At 41.0% G+C, this 25,246-nt stretch overlaps 1 protein-coding gene and 1 long non-coding RNA gene across 2 annotated transcripts; one reads left to right on the top strand and one right to left on the bottom strand.

Annotated features, from left to right (window-relative positions):
- Positions 1-1,223: 1,223 nt before the first annotated feature.
- On the bottom strand, positions 1,224-22,199 carry LOC125102431 (uncharacterized). Its single transcript, XR_007128123.1, has 3 exons — positions 22,094-22,199; positions 3,653-3,701; positions 1,224-1,402 (listed from the first exon to the last, which is right to left on the bottom strand). It is a non-coding gene; the product is annotated as an uncharacterized LOC125102431 (long non-coding RNA).
- Positions 21,956-25,035, top strand: CCN2 (cellular communication network factor 2). Its single transcript, XM_047733671.1, has 5 exons — positions 21,956-22,160; positions 22,293-22,515; positions 22,699-22,950; positions 23,085-23,296; positions 23,679-25,035. The coding sequence occupies exons 1-5, from the start codon at positions 22,095-22,097 to the stop codon at positions 23,973-23,975; spliced, it is 1,050 nt and encodes a 349-aa protein (XP_047589627.1). The 5' UTR covers positions 21,956-22,094; the 3' UTR covers positions 23,976-25,035.
- Positions 25,036-25,246: the final 211 nt, after the last annotated feature.

Below are 25,246 nucleotides of genomic sequence, written 5' to 3'. Positions count from 1 at the left end.
CTACTCTTGGGGCTTGACAGGCAGGCCACCAAAAGCCCGAGGTTGTTTACCAACACCCCTCTACGTTGGCAGCACTTAAAGTCAAATCTCTCCCTGAGCATCATGTGGCCACAGATATCCCCAGTCAGATACTTAGCCATTAGATGCACCTTTGTACTCGGTCTTTTGAGGTCTCTAACCTGTTGATGTGCAGGTTAATAGTTAGCAAATAAGCAGAATTTATGTGTAGAGATTTGGGCTACTTTTCCACGGTGTCCTCCTCTCCATAAATGCACCCCTCTACCCCTAGCCGCTTCAGTTGCCCCAGATTCTGACTTCTTTCTACCTAGTCGAGGACGAAGCCGCTTTCTTCTTATACTTCGTTCATGATATGGACATCAAAAGAGAAGTCCAATCCCGCCCCCCACTTAAGGCTGGTAGAGCAGTAAAGATAGCCTGACATAAGAAAATGAGGCTAGACAGGATTCATGGTATGGAGGTGGACAGCCTACTTAAAATACCATGCAATAGAAACAGACTGATTTACTGTAGCAGACAAGGACAGGCACAGTCCAATGTCAAAGTGGCAGAAAATCAGGTGAGCACTCACTCCGGGCAGACTAGGCAGTCCTCAAAGTCCTGGACTTCCACTATGAGCAATGCATCAAGAAGGCCAAGAATCCTGACGTGAAGCCTGGCATAGCTACATGGCCTTCTGGGGTTCCACTTAATTTTCCCTGCCGAAGGAAGTCTTATTTTGTCTAGATCATGGCTAATCAATCAGACTCGATCACTGAGAGGTGTAAATCAACTCTGACTAGTTCCACGGTGACCGTGGCCATAGGTAATAACATAAGGAGATAGATTTCTATCAGGAAACCTACAATTGACCATGATCTCCTGAGGTTCTACAAGAGAGACCCCCACACCCTCATCAGTAACCCAGCCATCCAAGACCATGGGACACCAGCTCCCAGCCCATGGGAGTCGTGACTCACAGCAATAACTAAATAACTAACTTAATAGAAAATCATTCTTTTAAATAAAAATATAAAGTGAATCAATTACCATGCCTTTCTGGTATACACACTATATTTTACCATGAGCAATGTGTTATTTGATGATTACTATTTAAGACTGAAAGAATCAACGTTGTTAACACAATTTTTATTTTCTAGCTAAGCAGCTGTAAGAGATATGGCATTTTTTTATGTGTTTATGTATATTCCTCTCATACTTATTCCGGAAAAGATGACATGCTCATTATCTTGACATTTCCAGAGCATAGTGCCAACATGCAGTAGGTGATCGATAGGTGAGTAATGATTTAGTCAATTAAACATTGAGATGGGTTTGTATTAATCCAAGGAAATGTCCTTCGTGCTGATATCAAGTTAAATGGACTTTCTGGTCAGGTATAGCTCTGGAATAAAAGCAGAAAAGAGAAAAGAATCGGAGTTTATCAGGGTTCTAAGTTACAGGTTCGTCACTAGGAAGGATATAGCGTACAACCAAAAGAACAGAAGAGGAGAGGGTTTGTTCACTCCCTGGCTCTGCCACCGTCTGTCTGAGAGTGTGTCTTTGAGCACGACGCACAATGCCTCAGGATTCCATTCCCTTGCCTGTAAAAGGAGAGGTCTGTCCTTACTCTGCAGAGGCTGAGCTCTGCCAGGGTGCTGAGCCAAACTCTACCCCTCTCTCTTGCAAGAACCAAGTTAACTTCTTTTAGTTTCTATAGATTATATTTGTGCCATAGGTACCATGAAAAGCGGAAGACCACACTATCCCAGAAATTTTTCCAACCCTGCAAGTTTTTGATTCATGTTTAACTAGAAGAGGAGAAAAAAAAAAAAAAAGAAAGAAAAAAGAAGAAGAAGCTGTCAACTTTAGGGGCACCTAGGTGGCTCAGTGGGTTAAGCCTCTGCTTTTGGCTCAGGTGATGATCCCAGGGTCCTGGGATCAAGCCCCACATCGGGCTCTCTGCTCAGCAGGGAGCCTGCATCCCCCCCCAAAAAACCCCGGCTCCTCCTCCTGCCTCTCTGCCTACTTGTGATCTCTTTCTGTCAAATAAATAAAATCTTTAAAAAAAAAAGCTGTCAACTTTTATAATCAGAACCAAAAATAAAACTACTTTCATGGTGCCCCAACTAAGCACTTCTAAGACAAATTCCCAAGATTTCCATAATTTTTAAACTTGCATATTTAATAAATATTTAATTCATGTCTTAAACTCATTTTCTCAGAATTCATCACATCATCTGAGAACAAATGCCACATCTAGAAGGACTTTCTTTTCAGCATAAACCTGGAGGTTCAAAGCAAAATAATTTAATTTGGTAACTAAGCTGTTAATTGCTCTGGTTTATATAGTTTTTAATAATTGAAAACATTATTCTCCAGTTTCTCATTTATTAGGCTTTACCATGTGCTAACAATGCTTATGAGAGAAATCACTGGAACACTAAGAAACCCTTCTCCAGAAAGTGAATTTCTACTTGAGCTACAATTTAGTTAGTATATTAATTTGAGAGAATAAATCTTTCCTGTTTCTTTGATAATATTAATTATTAAAGTAAATATAATAGTATCTAACAGTTGGGGGGGCACTTTCATAAACATCAATGCTATACTAAACACTTTAAATAAACTACATTTTGCTGAATTCTCCCCAGTGCAAAAAGTAGGTTCTACTCCATTCCCCATTTTCCAGAAAGGAAGCTGAGACACAAGCTGTCAAGTGAATGAGAGTCTCACCCAAGTGATCTGATTCCTCAGCGCATTTTTTGGAGACACTGACGCATTGCTACGTAACAATGTCTACTACAGGGCATCAGTACCCTGGGAATGAAAAAAACCAAGATGTTGAAAATTGCTAAAAAACAACAGTAGTAAGCTAGAATTCATTTTATGCTTTTCTGTTTATTTTTATTTTCCTCAGGATATATTATCCCACCATAAATTAAGTAAGACAGGATGAGGTAATGAGAAAAAAGAAAAAGCAATAGAGACAGAGCTCAAGTCAGGAAATGCACGCTTGACATCAGATCTGCCACTGGCTATGTGGCTTTGGACCAGTCTCTAAGGATATATTCCAAGCCTGGGCACGGGGTGGGCGAGACTTTAATTTTAACTACATTAAAATTCATAAGGGCTTTAGGGAGTTACATCAGTAGTATTACTAATCACCAAAACTGGTGTGATCATTCTTATTACTAAAGGAATAACTGCAAATAAGAGTCCTGTGTTAATTTCCAAGTATATTATCATAAACTGAGCTTAAAAAAACTATTCTAAGATGGTTTAAAAATGGTTTCCTTTGTTTCATGGAACTTTTCCTATAAATAGGAGTAAAACTGTCAGTATTTCCTGTGTGACTCTTCTTCATTACTCTGCAACATTCTAAAGACAAACAGAATTAAATACACTCTAGAGAGGCCATATTTAGAGGACAGGGCAATTAGCAAACACTTCTTAAAGTTTATTTATCTTATAGGAGAGACGCCTTGCCTTTTGTTTTTAAGAAAAAATAAATTAAAAGAAAGCACATATTTTTGCTATATTTAAGTCAAATAAAAATCTAGTTTACAAACGGATATACCAAATAATAAGATTTGGTCAGTATGTAATCATAGGTTTGAATTTCCACAGGTACAGTTCTTTTCTTATACTTGACCTTTTTCATAGCAGGGAGTCAGGCTCTGTCTGTCCCTTCATGCTGAGACCTGAAACCAAGAGCCATGGTATTAATCTTCATGACAAGCTAAAAAGAAAACTCCTATTCCTAAATGTGCTATTTATATATTCAAAGTAGAAATTACATTTCCCTCCTATTCCGAATTTGCCCATATAACAATACCAGCGAACTTCTATGTATGTAGAACTTTTATAACTGTTCAGATCAAGTCAGCTTTACCCCATACAATGTGTGGGTTAAATAATTCTAACATCCTTCTTAAGGGAGGGTGAGGAGGGAAGATAGAAATTTGACCTCACTTCGCATTTGTTTTTTAATTTTTGGTGAAATATATGCATCAAGAATTAGTCCACAAAAATCAAATGAGTATAAGATTGTTATTTTTTTTAAAGAGCCATCAATTTTAGTGAACTTTCATTTTGGTTTACTTTCAATTAAATGTTTTAGGTTGGTTGGTTGGTTTTTTAAAGACATTCACCAAATAGTGACTCTTAGATTGTTTTACACATTCATCTTCTAATTCAATTGTTGGTTCTCTTGACTGATAACAAGCGCCCACCTCCATAACATCCAGACAGTTGTAGAATTCTCTTGGTAGTGTTCTCAGTGATAATGAGTCCACTGCTTTCATCCATATATAAATACACCACATAAAGACAAGCTATTAACATAATTTTTTTGATTTATATATCAATTATATATCAAAATAAATTTTGATATGTCAAAATATATAAATATATAATTGATATATATTGATATAGTCTTATATATATCAAATATATATAGATAGATACAGAAATATTTATAGATCTATATGTAGACCTATATATATATATCTATAAATTAATATATATTGATTTATATATTTGAGAGAAGCATAGCTCAGAGTTTACATTTCTACAAAACTCCAGATACTCTAATCCAGAGTGAAGGGAAGAGAAATCTAACAAGGCTGACTTATTGAGTCTGTAATGTCCTATCCAGCCATTTTTCACTCTTTGTGACCATCTGAGAGAATTTCCAGGCATTAGATAGAGTAGGGACTAGTTGCACACATTAGTTAGTGAAAAGAATACTCCATCTCTATGCCTTTAGGATACCAGCTGACTCAAGAGTAGCTTGATCCAATCAAGCTAAATTCACACTCACTAATATGCAAAAGCATTCTGCTAGGGATGTGAAGATATTTAAGACAAGCATAAGCCGGGCCTAAGGAATTTCTAGGAAAAATAATACACTTGATCAAATCCGGAGAAACAAAAATCTACTTGTGCTAAAAGTAATTAGCTTTCCGTCTAGTTTTAAAATTTTTTAGGGGTACCTGGGTGGTTCAGTGGATTAAGCGTCTGCTTTCCACTCAGGTCATGATCTCAGGGTCGTAAGATCCAGCCCCCACACTGGGCTCAGGGAGGCTTCTCCTTCTCCCTCTGTCCTTCCTTCTCCCCCACTCATGCTCACTCTCTCTCTCATTTATTTGAGAGAGAGAGAGCACGAGCAAGAAGAGGAGAGGGAGAGCGAATCTGACGCAGACTCCATGTTGAGTATGGAGCCCAACAGGGGGCTTGACCTCACCACCGTGAGATCATCACCTTGAGATCACTACCTTGAGATCAGATCCTAAGCAGAAACCAAGAGTGGACACTTAATTGACTGCTCCACCCAGGTGCCCCAAGTTTGAATTTGTTTTAACTTCTCTTCCAAATAGGTTCTGAAAACAGAATGACATCACTGCTATCACCTGATCCAAGTGAGATGCCTGTATCTTCCAACTGTATAATGGCCTATGTGTTCATATAAAGTAAATAAGCACATTGACCTTATATATAAATTCTGTTTATTCTCAAAAAGTTCTGGTGGGAACTGAAAACCCCCAATCAAATAAATAAAGATATGATAGTAGATTTCACTATATTTGTTAACAAACAACACTGCCAAGTTTTTGAAAAATATTTTAAAACTATTCAGTCCATATTTCTAACCTAATGATAAAATTATTATTTGGTAGACTGAAAAGGTCACCAGTAGGGTTTCAACAAGGCACTAGAGGCACAATAGAAGTCCAACACCAACAAAACACGTGTATGTCCCCTCCATATGAATAGTACCATATTAATGGTAAGAGAAGTTTCATTTTACATTTGGCAATTGCATTTTTGCTACTTTTCCATTTTTCTTTCTTGTTGGCTCATCTCCATTCTCCAAACTGTTGTAATTCTGGTATTCTTTGGTTTGGTTAGGTCTCTGAATATAGTATTAAAGCTGAGTGGCCAGTTCCAAGCCAGAAGTCTGACAACACCATCATTAAAGATTATATTTGTTCTACAAACACTTACTCAACAAACTCCCATCAAGAAACATTTATAAACAAGGTGCTGGGCTTGGTACATCGGGGAAGGAGGGAAAAGATTCAATTCTGCTTTTGTGGAACTCTGTCTGGTAAGGGATACAGGCAATCCACTGCACAGTTAGAGAAGAGCTATGAAAGGGTAAGCCCTAAGCCAGTCTGGAACACTGAAAGGGAAAGTGGCTGGTGAACTGAGAGTTGAAGAAAGAGTAAGAGTTGGCCAGCCTGCACAAAGGCATGAAAGCATGAAGCTCTTGCTAAAGTCATCATTAGACTACTAGACCTCACGTTAGCATGGTGTCCAGTGAGTGCACCCATTCCTGAGTGGATGGATGAATGAAAGAATTGGTGAGACACCTTGGCCAACTAATATTTACTTTAGCCATGTTTGTTCCTCATTAATATAAACATTTTCAATACTTTAGAGTTATTGGATGTCCACTGTGTGTAAAACATCCTACCAGAAACCATGGAGAATCATAAAAAGAAGAAAAAAGATAATCTCTGCTCTCAAGAAAGATGCATTAGTTCAACAAATACTTATTGTGCTTTAAGTTTTCTTTATATGCTTGGTATTCTGCAGGTTGTGGGGGGAAAAGTAATATATACTATTTATTGAAGCAAGAAGAGAAACAGAAGCATAACAATTCTGGCATTACTAATTCTCAGTTTTTGAGAGCCTCTTAGTTTTACTTTATAAATCTGCAAATGTCATCTTAAAACTCTCTGATGAGGGGCGCCTGGGTGGCTCAGTGGGTTAAAGCCTCTGCCTTCGGCTCAAGTCATGATCCCAGAGTCCTGGGATCGAGCCCCGCATCGGGCTGTCTGCTCAGCGGGGAGCCTGCTTCCTCCTCTCTCTCTCTGCCTGCCTCTCTGCCTACTTGTGATCTCTGTCTGTCAAATAAATTTAAAAAAAAAAATTAAAAAAAAAACTCTCTGATGAACTGATGAACAATTACATAGCAAGTAATGTATGTATGTTCCGAAAATCAGAGGGCTCAGAATAAAAGTGGTGCATTCAACGTGAGAGTAAAAGGAAGAAATCAGGGTTCTGGTTTTTGCATTGCACTCCCTTCCTTACTCCTTCCAGCTCATCCCCATGTTAGCTCAGATCAAAACAACCCTTCTATTCTCTTCCATATATGCCATAGCATTTAGAAAGACAAGACAGTTCACACAATTCTGAAGGTCTAGAATGCCCTTGCTGCTCCTCTTTTCCTTATCCTTTAACCCAGTTTATGTCCATGAAAAGTCATGCCAGGTTTCTCCGTGTTGGTTACACTTCCCTCTTCACTCACAGGGCACTGAGAGCTCTATCCCTTCTGCGTCCACTTAGTGCCTTACCACCAACCCACTGACACTCGAGCAAGAGCTCTTACACCTCAGAGCATGTGATCCTATCAGAATCTGTGCTTCAAAGTTCCTCAAAAGTTTTAATTTCAGAGTCATGGAATATTATACCATACCACTCCTCCAGAGTGCCCAGTGTCCCGTGGGTCCTATGTCATACAAATGTGAGATCACTTGGTTTAACTCTTGGTCTGCGTCTGATCTGCTTCTGTAAGTAGATTGTGTGTGTAACCTCCTTGTAAGCAAGAACTAGGTATCTTTTAATGCCCTACTGTGTTTAAAACAATGTTAGAAATGTAGCAAATACTAAAAAAATAAAATAAAATAAAAATATTTATAAATTATTTATTTAGCAGGGAAACAACAACAAAAGACTGATTGACTTTAATTTGGGTTATATGAATAGATTTATCAGTCTGGAATAGTTTCCCACCAAGATCTTCTTAGGCCTTAGGTTTGGCAACTTTAACAACTGTATTAACTTTTTAAATTACATGAAGCAGCCAGTCAGTCAGCAACTTTTCCTAAACATCTACTAGTGTTACTACTCAATTTCATAGAGAATTATTTACCTTAATAATTTATGGCTTGAATAAAATAAACGCTGTAGTCCCTAGTATTCTAAAAAACATAAACTTACCAGATATGAATACATGAGCCTCAGAAATTTTATTTATATAATCAATAAATACAAAATACCCATGAATTGATATAAATATGCTATAATATAAATCACCATAGTTCCAAAAACTTTAGTAATTATGTAATTTTAGCTAAATATGGAACATTTGTAGAATATTTTAAAGTTCAACTTAGTTCCCAAATTTTACATAGGGAATTTATTCAACAGTGGATTTGTTTGCAGTTGATATTATGTGAGAAGTTATTCACAAATACTCAGAAATCAACTTCCACGAAAAACCTTAAATTACCTAGAAACTAAAAAAAAAAAAAAAAGATAGCAATTTGCCAGTAAGTTCTGCTATGATCTTTGCTATCTTTAAGCAAACAATTTCTTTACCTTTATCATTCCAAAATTTTAGAAATTTTAGAAAGTCTTGGCTCTAAAATTCATTAAAATGTTATCATTTTCTATGTGTTCCATTATGTTGAAAAAAAAAAGGCTAAAGAGCACAGTTCTATCCCAATACCATGACAGAATTAGAAAATGTTGTTATTACATAAGAAAATACAAATGTAAAAGTAAAACTGTATCCCTTTCACACTGAGGAAGTCTGTATTTGCTAGAACATTTTGTAAGTGTAATATCCAGAAACAGTATCTATCTATCTATTTATCTATCTATAGTGACTGATAAATAAATAAATATATATATGTGTGTGTGTGTGTGTGTCTGTGTGTGTAATATCCAGAAACACACACACATATATATATGTGTGGATTCAATGTGTGGGTTCAACAAGACAGTAAAATAAACTTAGAGATCAAGACCAGCATTTTTTTTTTAATGGAAAGAAATCAGTTTTAACATATCAAAGGTATCACCTATAGTAACAATAAATACTGTCTCTCTAAAATTTGTTTCACTGTGTATGTGTGAGTGTAACTGTCCTGAACCAAATCTGAAATGAGCTCTTACTACAGTCAAAAGTTGATCTGATGTAAATCCACCTTACAGCTCCTCTACAGGCTGGCCGAGCAAGAGGAAAAGAGTTGTAAAGGTGTGAAATACATGAGAAAAGTGTAAGTCACTGAAACTAACTGGAGCAAAATAGGAAATGAAACACAGGGAAGAGGGCAGGAGTGGTAGGTAGTGAGAGATGAAAGTGGACAAGATAGGAACCAGACACGGGGCCCTCTCGTAGGGGCAATGGAAGCTGTGAGGATTTTAAGCAGGTTGAGTAAGCACTTGGCATTGATAGATTCTTCAAGCAGCAGCGAAGGGAATAAACTGAAGAAAGCAGAAGACCAGTTAACAGAAAGACAAATGCGGTGATTCAGACAAAAGTTGCTGATGGCACGATATATTGGGAAGATAAAATGAGAAGGTGGAGTCCACAGAGCTTTGTGACTGATTAAATATAGGAGGGGAAAGAGGGGGAAAAAAGAACATCCAACAACGTACAGGCTAATATGGAGTGGTATACTGTTCCTAATCACTAAGTCTGGCAACAAATTAAAGGAAACAGATTTGGGGGTAGGGGACATAAGTTTGCTTTTGAATATGTTTACTTTAAGATCCATGTAGGCCATTCAGATTAATGTCCTGTACACAGAACAGATGAACCCAGAAAAATGTTTCTGGTTGAGATCCAGAGAGCAGGGAACCATCAACAATGTGGTAGTTACATAATAACACTAAGTAAGAAAAGGACCAGCGACAAAAGACGATGGGGCATCCACATCAAAGGGAAAGGCAGGGGTAAATAAGACTTCAAAGGAGATCAAAGGAAATGGTCAAAGAGAAGGAGAGAGAATGCAACCCAACGCAACACCCACAGAGAGATCAAATTATATAAGAACTGAAAAGAAACCACTGGATTTAGCAACAAAGAGGTTGTTTGGTGCCAATTTGCAGCGCTAGAGTCAGGAACCTTATTGCAGTAGGTCGAATGGTAACTCGAAGGTAAGTACTTGGCAATAATAAATACAGAGTGTGTGTGTGTGTGTGAGAGAGAGAGAGAGAGAGAGAGAGAATGTGTGTTTTAGGAGCTTCAGAGTAAAAAGAAAAAAAGAAGAGCTGTATACGAAGGGATGTGTAGGACAAAGGGAAGGTTGTTTTGTTTGGGAACTTTTCTTTTTTACGTAAGAGAAATGTACACATCATTACAGGCTGAGAAGAAACTACAAGGAAAAAAAAAGAAATTGAAAGACCAGAGAAAGGGAAAAGAGAGAACATGGTTACAGCAGACAGAAGGAAGTGGGACCAACAGAAGTCTGTCTGAATCCTTGCTGCCCAATGGAACTTGCCACAACAACATCAAGCATTGCCACACCATCCAGTATAGTAGCCGCCCGCCCTACATGGCTACTGAACCCTTGAGGTGCAACCAGTACAACTGAGGAACTGAATTTTAAATGTTGGCTAATTTAAATTTAAATTGCTACATGTGACCACTGGCTGTGGAACTCAACAGTGCAGCTCTACACTAAAGGAACAGATATGCAGCTGAAGACCCATCAGCCCTGGGAAGGGCGCCTGAGTGGGTCTCGTGTAGGCAGGAGGGCTGGCCTGCTGAGAGGCGGGTAGCAGGGTAGGACCCTTGAGGGAAAAGGTCTGGAAGGGGGATAAAGGAAAAGATAGGAAAGAGCTGACCAGAATGAGGAAAAGCACAATGTAGCAGAACTGAGGGCCCAGCTGAGACTGGCTATAGTTCACAGCAGGCAGTACAGGAACAACTAAGACAGGGGGCTGGCTTGATAAAAAGTTGGGAGGCTGAATGCCAGAGGTGCTAACAAGAGACTGTTGACATAAAACATGGTGCCATGGACAGGTAAGGAAGCAAAGCCTTGTACCCAGAAGAAAAGGAAGGCAAAGAAGAAGGAGAAGGAGGGGAGGAGGAGGAAGAAGAGGAAGAGGAAGAAGAACAAGGAGGGGAGGAGGAGAAGAATGAGGAGGAGAGGGAGGAGAAGGAGGAGGAGGAGAAGGAAGAGAAGAAAAGGAAGTGGGCAAGAGATCAAAGTCTCAATTGGGTCAAACAAGGGTAAATGAGTGAGAGAGAGAGAGAGCAGGAGAGGATAGAGGGTTTAGGACCCAGGGGATGGAGTAGTTCTAGGTAATGTAAGGGCTTGGGGCAAGTCCTGGTTGGCTCAAAAGAAGCAGGCGACAAGAACATAGAGATAAGTTTGGATGGTTGTCTGGTGAGTACTGGGAAAACCCATGATGGTGGCGGGGGGGGTAGGGGTCAATGAAAGAACATAAGCCAAGTGCAAAGCCCTCAAGTTAGAAAACCAGTAAGCATGCTATACTGACACACATGAAGAAATCCCCTAAGAAGAAGAATTTTTAGGACAGGGTTTCTGTAGAACCCTGCACCAAACTAGAGAAAGAAAGGGAGGACGAGGGTGGGAAGTGTGGTCTCAAATGTGGCTTATCAGAAAGTCCTGAAGAAGGAGTTTCTGGGAAAAGCAGAGAGAGAGAATGAGGGCTGACCACAAAAGTTAAAAGCAAAACCAGCCATGTCCCCGTCACACCCAATGCCATGGGCCCGTGGGTCCCAAATCCACTGTCCAGCGGCACTCCTGCCCGAGTCAGCGTACACGGCCTGCGACTTCCCTGATGCCAAGTCAACACACCTTCACCTCAGACTGACAAGGGCTCACACTGACACACTTCCCCTCAAATTCCAGCCCCTGTGCTCAAGTTTGTGCCCAAAAGCAGGCATAATTATAACAGCAGAATGAAGCAACCCAAGCAGTGACACTAATTTTGTGGAATATAGGTAAAAGCAGTGTGCTAGGCTGAGAACATCTCCAACAAGCACATCAATGAATAATACATGCGGTATGATTCTGGTTCCTAAAAGAAGCAAACCTGGGAGAAATAAAACAAGAAGAAACCAGAGAGGGAGAAAACCATAAGAGACTCTTAATCATAGGAAGCAAACTGAGGGTTGCTGGAGGGGAGGTCGTGGGGGTGATGAGATAACTGGGTGATGGGCATGAAGGGGGGCAAGTGCTGGAATGAGCACTGGGTCTTATAGGCAACTGATGAACCACTGACCTCTACCTCTCTGAAATTAATAATACACTATCTGTTAATTAATTGAATTTAAATAAAAAAGGAACCCTCCCCTTCTCAAAACAAAACAAAACAAAACAAAACAAAACAAAACAGAAGAAGGAGGAGGGCTGACCTCCCAACAAGAAAGGTTCATGCTGGTACCATAAACAACCTGCCCGACCTATAAGTTTCTCGATTTAGCTTCCCTAGGACTTTGGTTGTGCTTCGCTTTTCCTCAAAGAGGCAGAGAAAGTAACCACATTTTGGGCTACTACTATTACAAAATCAGGTCACAATTTTTGCAGCTATTAAATACATTTGCATTATCAAAAGATACTTCATTTTCCACTTGTGCTATTCTGTTTTGGAGTTATCTAGCTATTGAATTTCATGGGTTTAAATGTCCCCATATGTACATGGGGCGGGGAGTGGGGGGGGCGGTCAGTGTCATCCACATTGTAAAGCCATGTCATGTTCTTGTATCCAAGTCTTTCTCATCCTCATTTTACATATTAACAGTTACTCTGGTTCTTTCTCTCCTCCTCCCTCTTTCATTTTATGACTTGTCAAAAACTAGAAACTTAAAATTTCTCCTCTCTCCTATAGTGCCAATAATGCCCACATGCACGCGTGCACACAGACACACACACTCATTCCCCTCTCCATGTCACAGAGAGACGTTTTCAAGGCACTGTTTTTACAACGATCACAAAATTATTAAACCTAATATGGAACAGTGGCCTAATTTATTATTTTATCATAAATATTTCTATTTTCTCAAGGGTATTAATATCATCTGTTTAGCTGTTTTAGATATGGCCATTCATTCTTAATAATTGGTATCGAATTCCTTAAAACTGTATTATTTGCTTCTTTCAAGAACTTATACTCCCCCCTGTGGCAATTTGATGGAAAAAAGAAAAAAAGAAAGAAAGAAGGAAACGGAAAATGGGATACTAAGGACAGAATCACAATTCATAAATCATTCACAAGTGACATAACAATGGTATGTGTCTTGCTAGAAAAAAGCTGTCAACAGAAAGTCACAGCATTCTTTTCATCCTGTGTAATCTGCATAATATATGACCCCAAAACCTACTGGGCTAAGGGCTAATTTTTGGCAAATGCTAAGGCAGAAATTTAGTATCTGAAAATATTTAGATATGAGCTAAAAGGAAAGTTTTATTTTACTTTAGCAAACATTTTTTGAGTGCTTACTCTGTGACAAGCACTGTGCTGGGTACTTTACAAGATTTTTGGTATTTAATCTTTACACATTATCACATCAATCTTATGTGATGGGTATTGCTAGTATCTCCAAGTTGAAAGGAGCTAGCTAAGGCTTAAGTATTATTCCTGATGGATGTCACACACTTAATAAAAACAGTGAAATAATAAAACAAAGAAGAAGGAAGGAAAAGAGAGAGGCAGGAAGGGAGGGAGGGAAGGAAGGAAGGAAGGTAGGAGAAAGAAGAGTAAAAAGGCAAGGCAAGGCAAAAAGATATAAAGAATGAAAAGACGGAAGGAAAGAAGGAGGAAAGAAACTCTCTCCTGAAATAGTCAAAAAGAGATACAAAGTACAGCAAATTCTATATTTAGGCCAATTCTATGTTATCGCTATTAATAAAACACTAGAAATCAAGGTAACAAAAAGTTGGTCTAGCTAAATCCAAAACAGCGGCTAGTTTTATAAAATGCTTTAAACTACAGAATTAACTTACTTAAAGTAATAAAATGTCATTCTAGAATATCAAACTCAAACTGTTGAGAATCTTGTTTAATGAAATATGAACCAAGCTTATTTTGTCAGACTTCATTCTTGAGATCTTGAAAATGTAAACATCTATTTTTTTTTTTTAATGAACTATCATCAATGTCCTATTTCACCTTTGCTTTTCCAGGCCCAGCCTGATTGAGCATTGGGCTGTGTGCTAACACAGTATTTCCCTACCACCACCACTACCAGGAAAGATGAGAAGTCCCAAGGGAAGTGACCCTCTGAGTGCTTCTCTAAAAGGAGGCAAGGTGAGACACCTGCCAATGCATGTGGGACACTGGTGCTGCTTCGGGTCACCTGCCCTCACATTAGTCTAACGGTCCAGTTATTGTAGACAAAGCAGGTTCCAGATTGCCCTTCATACTCAAAACAAAGTCATTTTATTTTCCCTTCTTAAAAAATTGGATGGGATGCAGGAGAAATATAGGAGTTTGGAGTTCCTGAACCCTCTTCAGATTTAAGCCAGGCTTCCGATGAATGAGGTGAGAACATCAGAGAGGCAGAAGAGGCAACACCACACTGTGCAACTCCCTCCCCACCCCCCAACACACACACACCTTGGCAGCTCCTTCAGAAGCTAGCTGGGAAAAAAATCTGCTTGACTGGTGAGGGAGAGGCCTGCCTGGAAAGTAGTCAAAGCCAACAGGGGATACTGTGGCTGTAGCAGTACCCAGACCTACTGCAAAGTAAAATTGGTTCAAAGTCTAGCTGAAGCTGGACCGGAAGTGTGCTTGCTCACCTACAGAGCCAAAAACACCCAAGTGTCAAGAATCAGCCATATATAGAAGTAGCAGGGCAAAGCCCATGAGCAAGAAGAATAAACAGAGAACGGTCAGAAATGATGAAAATCACCACAAAGAATTCACTTGGACAAAATCAACTTTCATCATCTCTATGTGAGAAATAGCTTAGTGGTGCAATATATCCAGGCATTAGCGAGTCTACAGTTATATGAAACTTTTTCCTATGGTTGTTAATCTTCACATACATGCATAGGTCAGTAAGAAAAGTCCCTCATTATAAACCTGCCATTCCTGGATAACACTCTTCACCATGGCTCTGGGTAGTTATGACACAGATCTCAGTCCATTAACAACATGAAATTATCACGATTCAAGTCGCATTATTTCACTGTGAAAGGAGAGAAGGGAAAAGTGAACTACAAACTGTATTCAGGCTCAGGAAAGTGCATTTTCACTGAAGAGAAGTTCACAGAATAAGCATTATGTTACCAGCATGCCGGATCATGTCCATCAAGGGATACTCGGGAAAAATCGATGTTAAGGATGGATGTTGCTTCAGTGCCAACGGCCTGAGGCTCTATTGCGATATTTCATCATAAGGGTCGCTCTTCAGTGAATGATGCCCTCTTTAAAGACTGTCACGATGCCTGTGGTTGGTCTGAGACTCAGTCTAAACAAGATTGCACTGAGTTAGAGACAACGTTTTCAGTGTGGGCTGACGCTGATGTCACCCTGGTACACCCATCATCTTGGTTCATTTTTCCCTTTTCAGTAACATCAGTTCATCAGCAGATCTCAAGCAACACATCTGTCTATGCAGCAAAAATCACAAAAGTCTTAACTGCCAAAACACATACACACACAAACACACACACACACACACACACACACACACACACACCTTCATCTAAGCCAAAGTTCTCTCCTCAGGCAGATCATAATCATTTATGTTTCTTCTTCATCCTTATCTCAGACCACAGCATAATACTGACTCTGCCAATTAGCCCACAGTGTTTTATTTTATATGCTTTCTAGGGTGTGTGCCTTAAAAGTTTAAGAAAATTGGAGATAACTACCTTTAGAACATACAGCGTTCAGAGATCCCTTTATCTAAACGTGACAAAAAGAAGCAGGAGAGTTTAGAAGAAGATTCAAGGGTGTTCCTCTCCCAAGAACTGAGTTCAAATTTACATATGCCTGCTCCACCTCTGACCAAGCTTGTGTTATGTCCTGTAGCCTTCTTGGACCTCGATTTTCTCACCTGTAAAATGGGAAGACTAATACCTCACAGAGTTGTTAAGAAGCTCAAGTGACACAGTGTATGTGAGGTTTTTTAAATTTAAAATCTCTACATAAACAGAAGGTGATACAGCCATACAGGGTATCCATTTCAGGCATGCACATAAAGACCCAAGTAGCATTCTTGTTAAATTGATCTGACAAAATTGGCATTGTACATTCCACTGTCAAATTAAACAGTGCATTATTTCACTTTTACTTCAAATCTGATCAATTCAGGAGCTTAGAGTGTGCTTTTCTTCTTCACATGTGGTGTAAGCTCTGACTTAGAAGATAAGACACCTTCTCAGAAAGGTTTATCTGTGTATTTAGATTTTCATAAATGATTCTCAAAGGCATAGTTACTTAAAAATCCACACATAGGAAAACATCTTAGAAACTCTTTGGACAATTTGAACAACAGTATTCAGCATTCTAGAATGTACTGGCTACCTACCAGTTTCTATTTAATTTGAAAACTTGCTTGTCAGTATCGTGGTGCCACCGTTCACATTTCAAAATGAAATGGAAGAAAAATGTCAATTCAAATATATGGAGAGTGTGAAAATGTCTGTGGCATTATGTAAAGCAAAACAATTGGTTTCTGAGAAACAAAGAAAACATTATGGACACAGACACTGACAAACTGGTTCTTTCTTTAATACTTACACACTGTAGTCTTACCTAAGGACTAGTGGTAGCTCACATGCTTTTCAATGAAGAAAGGACTACTTGGACCTCCCTTTCCTCATGAAAAAAAATGGAAGGAAAATGATAAAATGGAAAGAGAGCTGATGCCATCATGTGACTAAAATAAGCTGAGTGCATAATTTCTTCTTATGTATCCTGAAAACTATGATTAAAAGAGAAACTTACGATGATATTTCTCCCATATAGATGACATGTAAGGGCATATGATAGATAAATAAAATAAATAAAAAAGTTTCCTTTGTGAAGTAACTCTGTCAATTCTGAGCATCTAATCTAAAAAATAAAGAAGTAGTATTTGCTTTTGTGTGAACTCTTATAGAGATCTAATCTTTTAAAATTCTTGCAAGATTGAATGGTGTTATAAAGTCAGACTGATAGGCTTTTTTTTTTTTTTTAAGATTTTATTTATTTATTTGACAGACAGAGATCACAAGTAGACAGAGAGGCAGGCAGAGAGAGAGAGAGGGAAGCAGGCTCCCCGCTGAGCAGAGAGCCCGATGCGGGACCCGATCCCAGGACCCCGAGATCATGACCTGAGCCGAAGGCAGCGGCTTAACCCACTGAGCCACCCAGGCGCCCCAGACTGATAGGCTTTTAAAATCAAGGCTCAATTGGGCTTAGTCTTAAAGGCAAGGAAGAACCATTGAAAAATTGAAGAAAATGGTAAATTTAAAATCTTAATACGTTATGTAAAAGTACTTTCATAAATGTGGTGCCTGGGGTGGAAAACTCACCTTGAGCACATAGATTTGAGCTCTGAGAGGACTGGTACCTTTCCTGAGCTTTTATGGCTGATAGACGACAGGTATGGAGCACGTGTCTCCAGCCTTCTAGACAGTTTTCTGGCCCTACCTCATGGTTTTTTTTTTTTAAATGTTCTCCACCAGGGGCAGGCCTGGCTGTCTCAGCTGGAAGAGCTTGTGACTCATGATCTCGGGGTTGTGAGTTCCAGCACCATGTTGGGTGGTAGAGATTATTTAAATAAATAATGAAAAAAAAAATAATCCAGGAAGCCCTGAAGTTGCAAGAAGGTGCTTAGGCTTGTTGGTAGGGGATGGGAACACATTTCAAAAGGTGAGCTGACAGGGCCTGTCTTAGTTTGCCCCACCTCCCCCATACCCCAGCAGAATCTCTAGGGACACATTCATATCACATGTCTATTTTACACTTGTCCTCTCAAAAATCTATCCCTTCCCATTCTCTCATTCTTTGGAGCAAGTTATCTAGTCTCAATGCTCTGTTCCTCCTAAACCTATTGATTTGGTTTCCCCAAATCACACATTTGAAAGCACAGATACCTCCCTTCTTTTTCATTCCCTCTTACCACCTCAAGCATCACCAAAGAGGCTCTTCCCATTTAGGCTGATAAAACCAAGGGCTGTAAAGACTCAGGGTTGCTAAACTAGTAAATTCGAGTTGCTAATATGTCAGGAAAACTATTAGACACCCAGCTCTCCCGGTAGTAGCATCCACGTATCATCTCAGATTAAGGTGAGCAGACTAGAGGCAGCACAGGGTTTTAATTAAACTCATAAAATTAAGTGAGACAAATAGTAAACTGAAGAAAATGTCACTAAAAAAAAATTCCTTTCCTTTCTCACTCTGACCTTCAGCTGCATCTATAAACAAGTAAATGAACAGGCAAACACAAACACAGACCACATGGAACAGCCTTGACTACCTCCTGGACAAACACCTTTGCATCAGAAAATATCCCAAGAAAGTCAGAGAACTAATTATAAGGAGGAAAGAGCAGGGAGGAAATGAATGTAATTTAGATAGTAAACATCTGCATTTCTTTCCCACCTCTGAACTCCCAGGGAGTACGCCCTCTCTTTAACCTTCATCTTAAGCAAATATAAGGCAATGTAAACCAAGCCAGGGTCTCTGAAGATTTTAGGATAATATTTATAACTATTTTCCCAAAAGCCATCTGGCATATCATTTTTCGGAGTGGAATTCATTTACCTGATTGAATTTGAGGCATGCTAGAAACATCCGAAGCCCACTCCCAACCCAACATAACAACAAATGTCTCCCTGTCCAGATGCCCTTATACGGCCAGACTTCCTATAAATCTGACAGCCCAGTGTATGCATTGCGTATGGGTCTTGGCACTGGGTCACATTCCTCTGGTATGTTTCCCTGGGAGCTCTGATTTCCGCTTTGAGGGTTGGCACAGACTCCTACTTGCTCTTATAAGAAAATGTCTATGACTGAAAGTTGAAAATGTGCAAGATTCCTTCTTTAAGTACACAAACACTCCAAAGTCTGGCCACTTTCCTGTCGTCCTGCCAGGTTTTCTCTCTGTCCGATACCTGATCAAATAACCTTTTTTTAGGGGGGAAAAAACAACAAAAAAACATAAGAGAAGGAATGTAGTACATCTTACAAGACTTAACCAAACGACCTGTACAAGTGATACCTGAGTAGACACACACATACCTTCTATAGCTCTGTAAACAGGACTTAGTGGCCAGCTTCATGAATTCCTCATTTAAAAAAAAAAAAAAAAACAAAACCTCTCTAAAAAGCATTTGCTAGATAAACACTTGCTTACAAGACAAAATTAGTGCATCTTAACCATTTTGCACACAAATTCAAAGACCTTTTTCTCCCAATTCTAACCTGCTGTCAATCAGAAGGGTTAGGATAAATCAGAATTGGACAAAGTTACAAGAAGCCACTATTTCCACTTTACCGCCCAGGTGCACACAAACATTTGCTGAGTCATTTATAATAGTGCAAGAATTCAGATTCCATGGCATGAGTTAAGGATGGAGTGTCAGCCTTTCCCTTTGAATTTCCTGGCACTTGAGGGTCCCCCAACACAATACAAACATACTTTTGAGTTTGTGAATGTCTTGGGTATTTTCTCATTCTCTCCGTCTCTCCTTGCATGTGTGTGTGTGTGTTTCTCTGTGTCTCTGTCTCTTTCTGTCACTTCCTTAATAATGATCTTTTATTTTAAACTCTTCAAAGGAATTTTGATCATAAAGTCTCACTCTAACCTTATAATGCCCAACATTATTTTTACTATTCTGAGATTCCATGTTCTATATATTTCAGTATATTTTCTCTTAGCCAATACTAAAACCATCCATTTGGAGCTAACTGTGGACTTTTTGAGACTTTGAGGGACCATGTGAATTTTAGAGTAAAACCATATTCTTTTTATAATGTCTTGTTCTTTTTAACAACACAGCAGAATGGTGCTATCCATGCTACATTTGTGGAGGAAAAGGAAATCAAGAAAAATGGTGGGGGGTGGAGGGCACAACAACTCCCTAAGAATTTTAATCCAATTAACCATCATTAAATCCTGGGAAATAAAACATTCTCATCATCCTCATTCTAATAATGTCAGCTTGGAAATATGGCTCTTACTTCCTTAAGATTTGTGAATGGCAGTTCTAAGAATATAAACCAGGTCACCTAACTATAAGCCAGTCCAGCAATTTATCCCTTCCATGAATGAAAGTCTCCACTCTCCTGTACATGAGGCTATTGGTGGTGGCTCTCAGACTCTCCAGGGCATTCAAAAATTCCCAACCATTCTCCCATCTACCTCACCCCTGCAAGCCAAGAGAGATCACCACCAAGCCCACATCCCACCTTAGGTGAGGCTCCGACTTCACATCCCTACCCTTCCCCAACTACCACACCTTCCCAACCATTAGTGGCAGACATAATTCGGGGTTTAGGTCTTGAAAGATTTCACTGTGGCTTCCCACATATTTTGGACTTTTAAAATCATCCACGAGGGAAGAAGAAGTTGGGGGCCAAGTCGCCTTTAATACACATGTGGTTATTAACATAACTTGAAATGTTCCATCTTTAAATAGGAAATTTTAGGCCTCTTCTCTTTGAGGAATGCTTGGAAGGAACACTAAATAACAATGCTGAAAATTCTTCCTGAGCTTCAGAGCCGCCCCCCCACCCCCCTTTGCTGGCCACTCACACTTGACAGGCAACTACACTGTACAACATGGGCGTTGCTTAGGGAGGTAATTGTGTACAGATGATGTGGTCGATGCTGAAGCTGGAGTGGTTCTTTTCTTCTTGGCTCTTTTTCAATAGAATGAACTGAAACAGTAAAAAAAAAAAATGCGGCCACTTTAAACAGGCTGTTTTCAAATTAGAAATCTGTAGTGTTGTTTCTCAATCCTCATCTTTGCATCAGGAACAGGTGTCTTTATCTTAAACCTAACCAGTGAAACATCAACAACTGAAATGAGTTTATTCACTGATAACATCAGTGTCAAACGATATGGCCCCACAATGGGAAATTAAAAAAAAAAAAGGCAGGGCCCTAGAATCACTCTCTTTACATAAATGGTAACTGGAATTAACAACAACAACAAAAGCAGTTAAACCATAGATTCTAAATGAAAGCATTGTTAATTAATTAAGTCCTTAGTGAAGCTAACTAGCAATACTAAGAAATGGTAATCATTTGCTCTGACATAACAACAGACCCACTTTTCTGGAAATATTGATCTGCATTCATCTCTTTTTTTCTTCCCTATACCCCAACAATAAGACTGTTACATTTATTAAGAGAAAACAAAGCAAGAGTGCTGGAAATCTCCCCTGGAAAACTGCATCCATACTCTTGACCTCTGGCTTTGTTCTCTTTTTTGTCCTGCAATAGGCATCCAGACCGTTATCTCAAGTGAGAAAAGACCAAATTCCTACATCTCCAATATGGAATGTAGATTTCGCAGGTAGGCTTCTTGGAGATCTCAGCTGGTCAAAAGCAACTAACTCCTTTTCTGCTCCCTGAAGAGTGTCAAAAGGCAGACAGCTTCTAAAATTAAAATATTATAAAAATAATACAAAGGAAACCCTTCGGAATTTTTTTAGGAATCCCTGCTGTCAGCCTCTTCGGCTACCTACCTCCTAAAAAGCATTTATGTCAGTGGGTAGAGCTGGAACAGCTATTAGAAACAGAAGGGAGTGGAATGAAAAAATAATAATAATTGCTCATGTATTTTTCAATGATATAAATCAGGAGTAGTGGGAAGAAACATGGGGAAAAATCCTATTTGGTGCTGGAAATACTGAGCCTTTTTTTTTTTTTTTTTTTTTTTTAGCCGGAGTGTGCCAGCTTTTTCAGACGGGAGGAATGCTGAGTGTCAAGGGGTCAGGATCAATCCGGTGTGAGTTGATGAGGCAGGAAGGTGGGGAGGAATGCGAGGAATGTCCCTGTTTGTGTAGGACTCCATTCAGCTCATTGGCGAGCCGGGGCCGCCCGGAGCGTATAAAAGCCGCGGGCCGCCCGCCTCAGCCTCACACAACAACTCTTCCCGCTGAGAGGAGGCAGCCAGTGCTACTCCAACCCCGGCGACCGACCGCCTCCCCCACCTCCGACGGCAGCCGCCCCGGCCCGACAGTTCCCAGACCGCAGCCCGGAGCGCCCAGACACCGACCTCCGGCCCGAGCCCGCGACCCTGCGCCGGGACCGCCGCGCCCACCCCATCGCCGCCACCGCCGCGCCCTCCGCCCGGTCCGTCGCTCCCTCTGCGCCCACCATGTCCGCCGCCGGCCTGGGCCCCGTCCGCTGCGCCTTCGTGCTCCTGCTCGCCCTCTGCGGCCGGGTAAGCCGAGAGCCCCGCGGCGGCGTCGGCGGCCGGCGCCTGGGGTGGGGGTGGGGCGGGCGGGGGGGGGCGGGGCAGGACCCCGGGGCGCCGAGCAGCGTGCGCCAGCTGACCGCCCCCTCCTCTCCGCAGCACGCCGCCGGCCAGGAGTGCGGCGGTCCTTGCCAGTGTGCTGCTGCGCCGGCGCCCAGTTGTCCGGCCGGCGTCAGCCTGGTGCTGGACGGCTGCGGCTGCTGCCGCGTGTGCGCCAAGCAACTGGGCGAGCTGTGCACCGAGCGCGACCCTTGCGACCCGCACAAGGGCCTCTTCTGCGACTTCGGCTCTCCGGCCAACCGCAAGATCGGCGTGTGCACCGGTAAGAGCTGCGGCCCGCGCCCCTCGCCGCCTCCCCCCGCGGGGGTGCAGGGAGCTCCGGTGTCCCGGCAGCCCCCCAACCCCACCCGCGGAGCCCTGCTCCCCGCGCATCCCCGACTCGCCTACTGCTACCGATGCCTGACACTTGCATCCCACTCCCCCTTATCCCCTCTCCCTCCTTCAGCTAAAGATGGTGCCCCCTGCGTCTTTGGAGGAACGGTCTACCGGAGTGGAGAGTCCTTCCAGAGCAGCTGCAAGTACCAGTGCACTTGCCTGGACGGGGCAGTGGGCTGCGTGCCCCTGTGTAGCATGGACGTCCGCCTGCCCAGCCCTGACTGCCCCTTCCCGCGGAGGGTCAAGCTGCCTGGGAAATGCTGCGAGGAGTGGGTGTGCGATGAGCCCAAGGACCACACGGTGGTTGGCCCTGCCCTTGCGGGTGAGTGGAACCTGCCTCTCAGTCACTGTTGTGATCCTACCCCCAGGGGCTGAGTCCTCCCTAATTTGCCAAGGGAAGGGGGAAATGTCTTATCCTGGCGTCTTACCTTGTGTTTGGGTGCTCTGCTCTCACAGCTTACCGACTGGAAGACACGTTTGGCCCAGACCCAACTATGATCCGGGCCAACTGCCTGGTCCAGACCACAGAGTGGAGTGCCTGTTCCAAGACCTGCGGGATGGGCATCTCCACCCGCGTTACCAATGACAACGCCTTCTGCAGGCTGGAGAAGCAGAGCCGCCTCTGCATGGTCAGGCCTTGCGAAGCTGACCTGGAAGAAAACATTAAGGTACATTTTCTGTTCCTATTAATCAGTTTTCTTGGGATCGTAATAGACAGGACCAAAGTTGGGTCTCACCGCCCTGGTTATTATAGACCTTTTATTTCCAAAAATATCTAACCATGGAGCTGTTTTGCTGGAATGAGATGTTGTGTAATTGGAACCACCAGCTTTCCACTAGGAAATTCTCCACACTGTTAGTTAATTCAAGACATCTCAAGAGAGGCTATGACTATTTTTGGAAAACTGGCAAATGAGACGCAAACGTCCTCTCTTCAAAATATAAACAAAAGTCAGACAACTTAAGACTAAAACACACAGAGCTTGAAGAAAGCCACGCCCCTTATAGAGTCATTGATTTTTTTTTCTTCTTCTGCTTTGTCTTCCTTAGAAGGGCAAAAAGTGCATCCGTACCCCCAAAATCTCCAAGCCTGTCAAGTTTGAGCTTTCTGGCTGTACCAGTGTGAAGACATACCGGGCTAAGTTCTGTGGCGTCTGCACCGATGGCCGGTGCTGCACCCCCCACAGAACCACCACTCTTCCTGTGGAGTTCAAGTGCCCCGACGGGGAGGTCATGAAGAAGAACATGATGTTCATCAAGACCTGTGCCTGCCATTACAACTGTCCTGGAGACAATGACATCTTTGAGTCCCTGTACTACAGGAAGATGTATGGAGACATGGCATAAAGCCAGAGAGTGTGAGAAACGTTGACTCATTAGGGTATAACTTGAACTGATTCGCATCTCATTTTTGTGTAAACACGATTTCAGTAGTGCAAGTTATTTAAATCTGTCTTTCTAACTGGGGGAAAGAAAAAGTCCCACCAATTTTAAAATATTGTGCCATGTGACCTTCAAATAGTCTATCAACCCAGACACTGGTTTGAAGAAAGTTAAGACTTGACAGTGGGACTACATTAGCACATAGCACTAGAATGTATACGGAGGTGTGGCTTTGGGAGCAGTGGGAGGGCACCTGTAGAAACTATTATCATCTTCACGTAGTAGGTGCCTGCTCTTTGTGGAGTGTAATTGAGAAGGGAAATTTTAGCAAGCTCACTGACCTCCAGCGACAGCTAGGATGTGCGTTCTCTAGCCTTCATGAGGCTGGATCAAGTTCTTTAAGTCAGAACACAGATTCAGCTCTGACATTCTGATTTGAATGATACTGTTCAGGAATCAGAATCCTGTCTATTAGACTGGACAGCTTGTGGCAGCGAATTTGTCTGTAACAAGCCAGAATTTTTTTTTTAATTGATACTGTAAATAATGTGTGTATATATATATATATATTTGTACAGTTATCTAAGTTAATTTAAAGTTGTTTGTGCCTTTTTGTTTATGTTTTTAATGCTTTGATATTTCAAGTGTTAGCCTCAATTCTGAACACCATAGTTAGGACGTAAAGCTTGTCTGATAATTCAAAGCATGAAATGGATATTCAAATGGAAATTCTGCTCAGAAAGATAGTCCATCAAAACAGATGTTTACTGAATATGGGGCAGTGATGTCCTTGGAATTCTGATCTGTCAGTTGGAAATGTGGTAGCCTTACTATTAATGAACAAGTAGCCTCTATGAAAACACAAGTGGCTCTGGATAGCTGATCAGTTTTTCCACCTGGAAGCATTTGTTTCTACTTTGACTATGACTGTTTTTTGGACAGTTTACTCATTGAGAATGTGACCAAAAGTTACATGTTTGCACCTTTCTAGTTGAAAATAAAGTATATATTTTTTCTATAAAAACTGGTTATTCACTTACTCTTCTAAACGTTTCTGAGTTTTCTTGAGTATATATGGGAAGCTTTTATTTGTCTTAGAACAATTCATCTATAACTTTAAATCTCTTATATACTGATAAATTGGTTAATCAGTTCAGTAGAATTTTACATAAACCTATTTCACACTGAATCGAGTGTCACAAACTTGCAGGCATACGCTGTGTGTGTGTGTGTGT

This window comes from Lutra lutra, chromosome 6 (assembly GCF_902655055.1).
Source record: "Lutra lutra chromosome 6, mLutLut1.2, whole genome shotgun sequence".
NCBI classification, from domain to species: Eukaryota; Metazoa; Chordata; class Mammalia; order Carnivora; family Mustelidae; genus Lutra; species Lutra lutra.
This window is presented reverse-complemented; position numbering and strand designations above follow the sequence as displayed.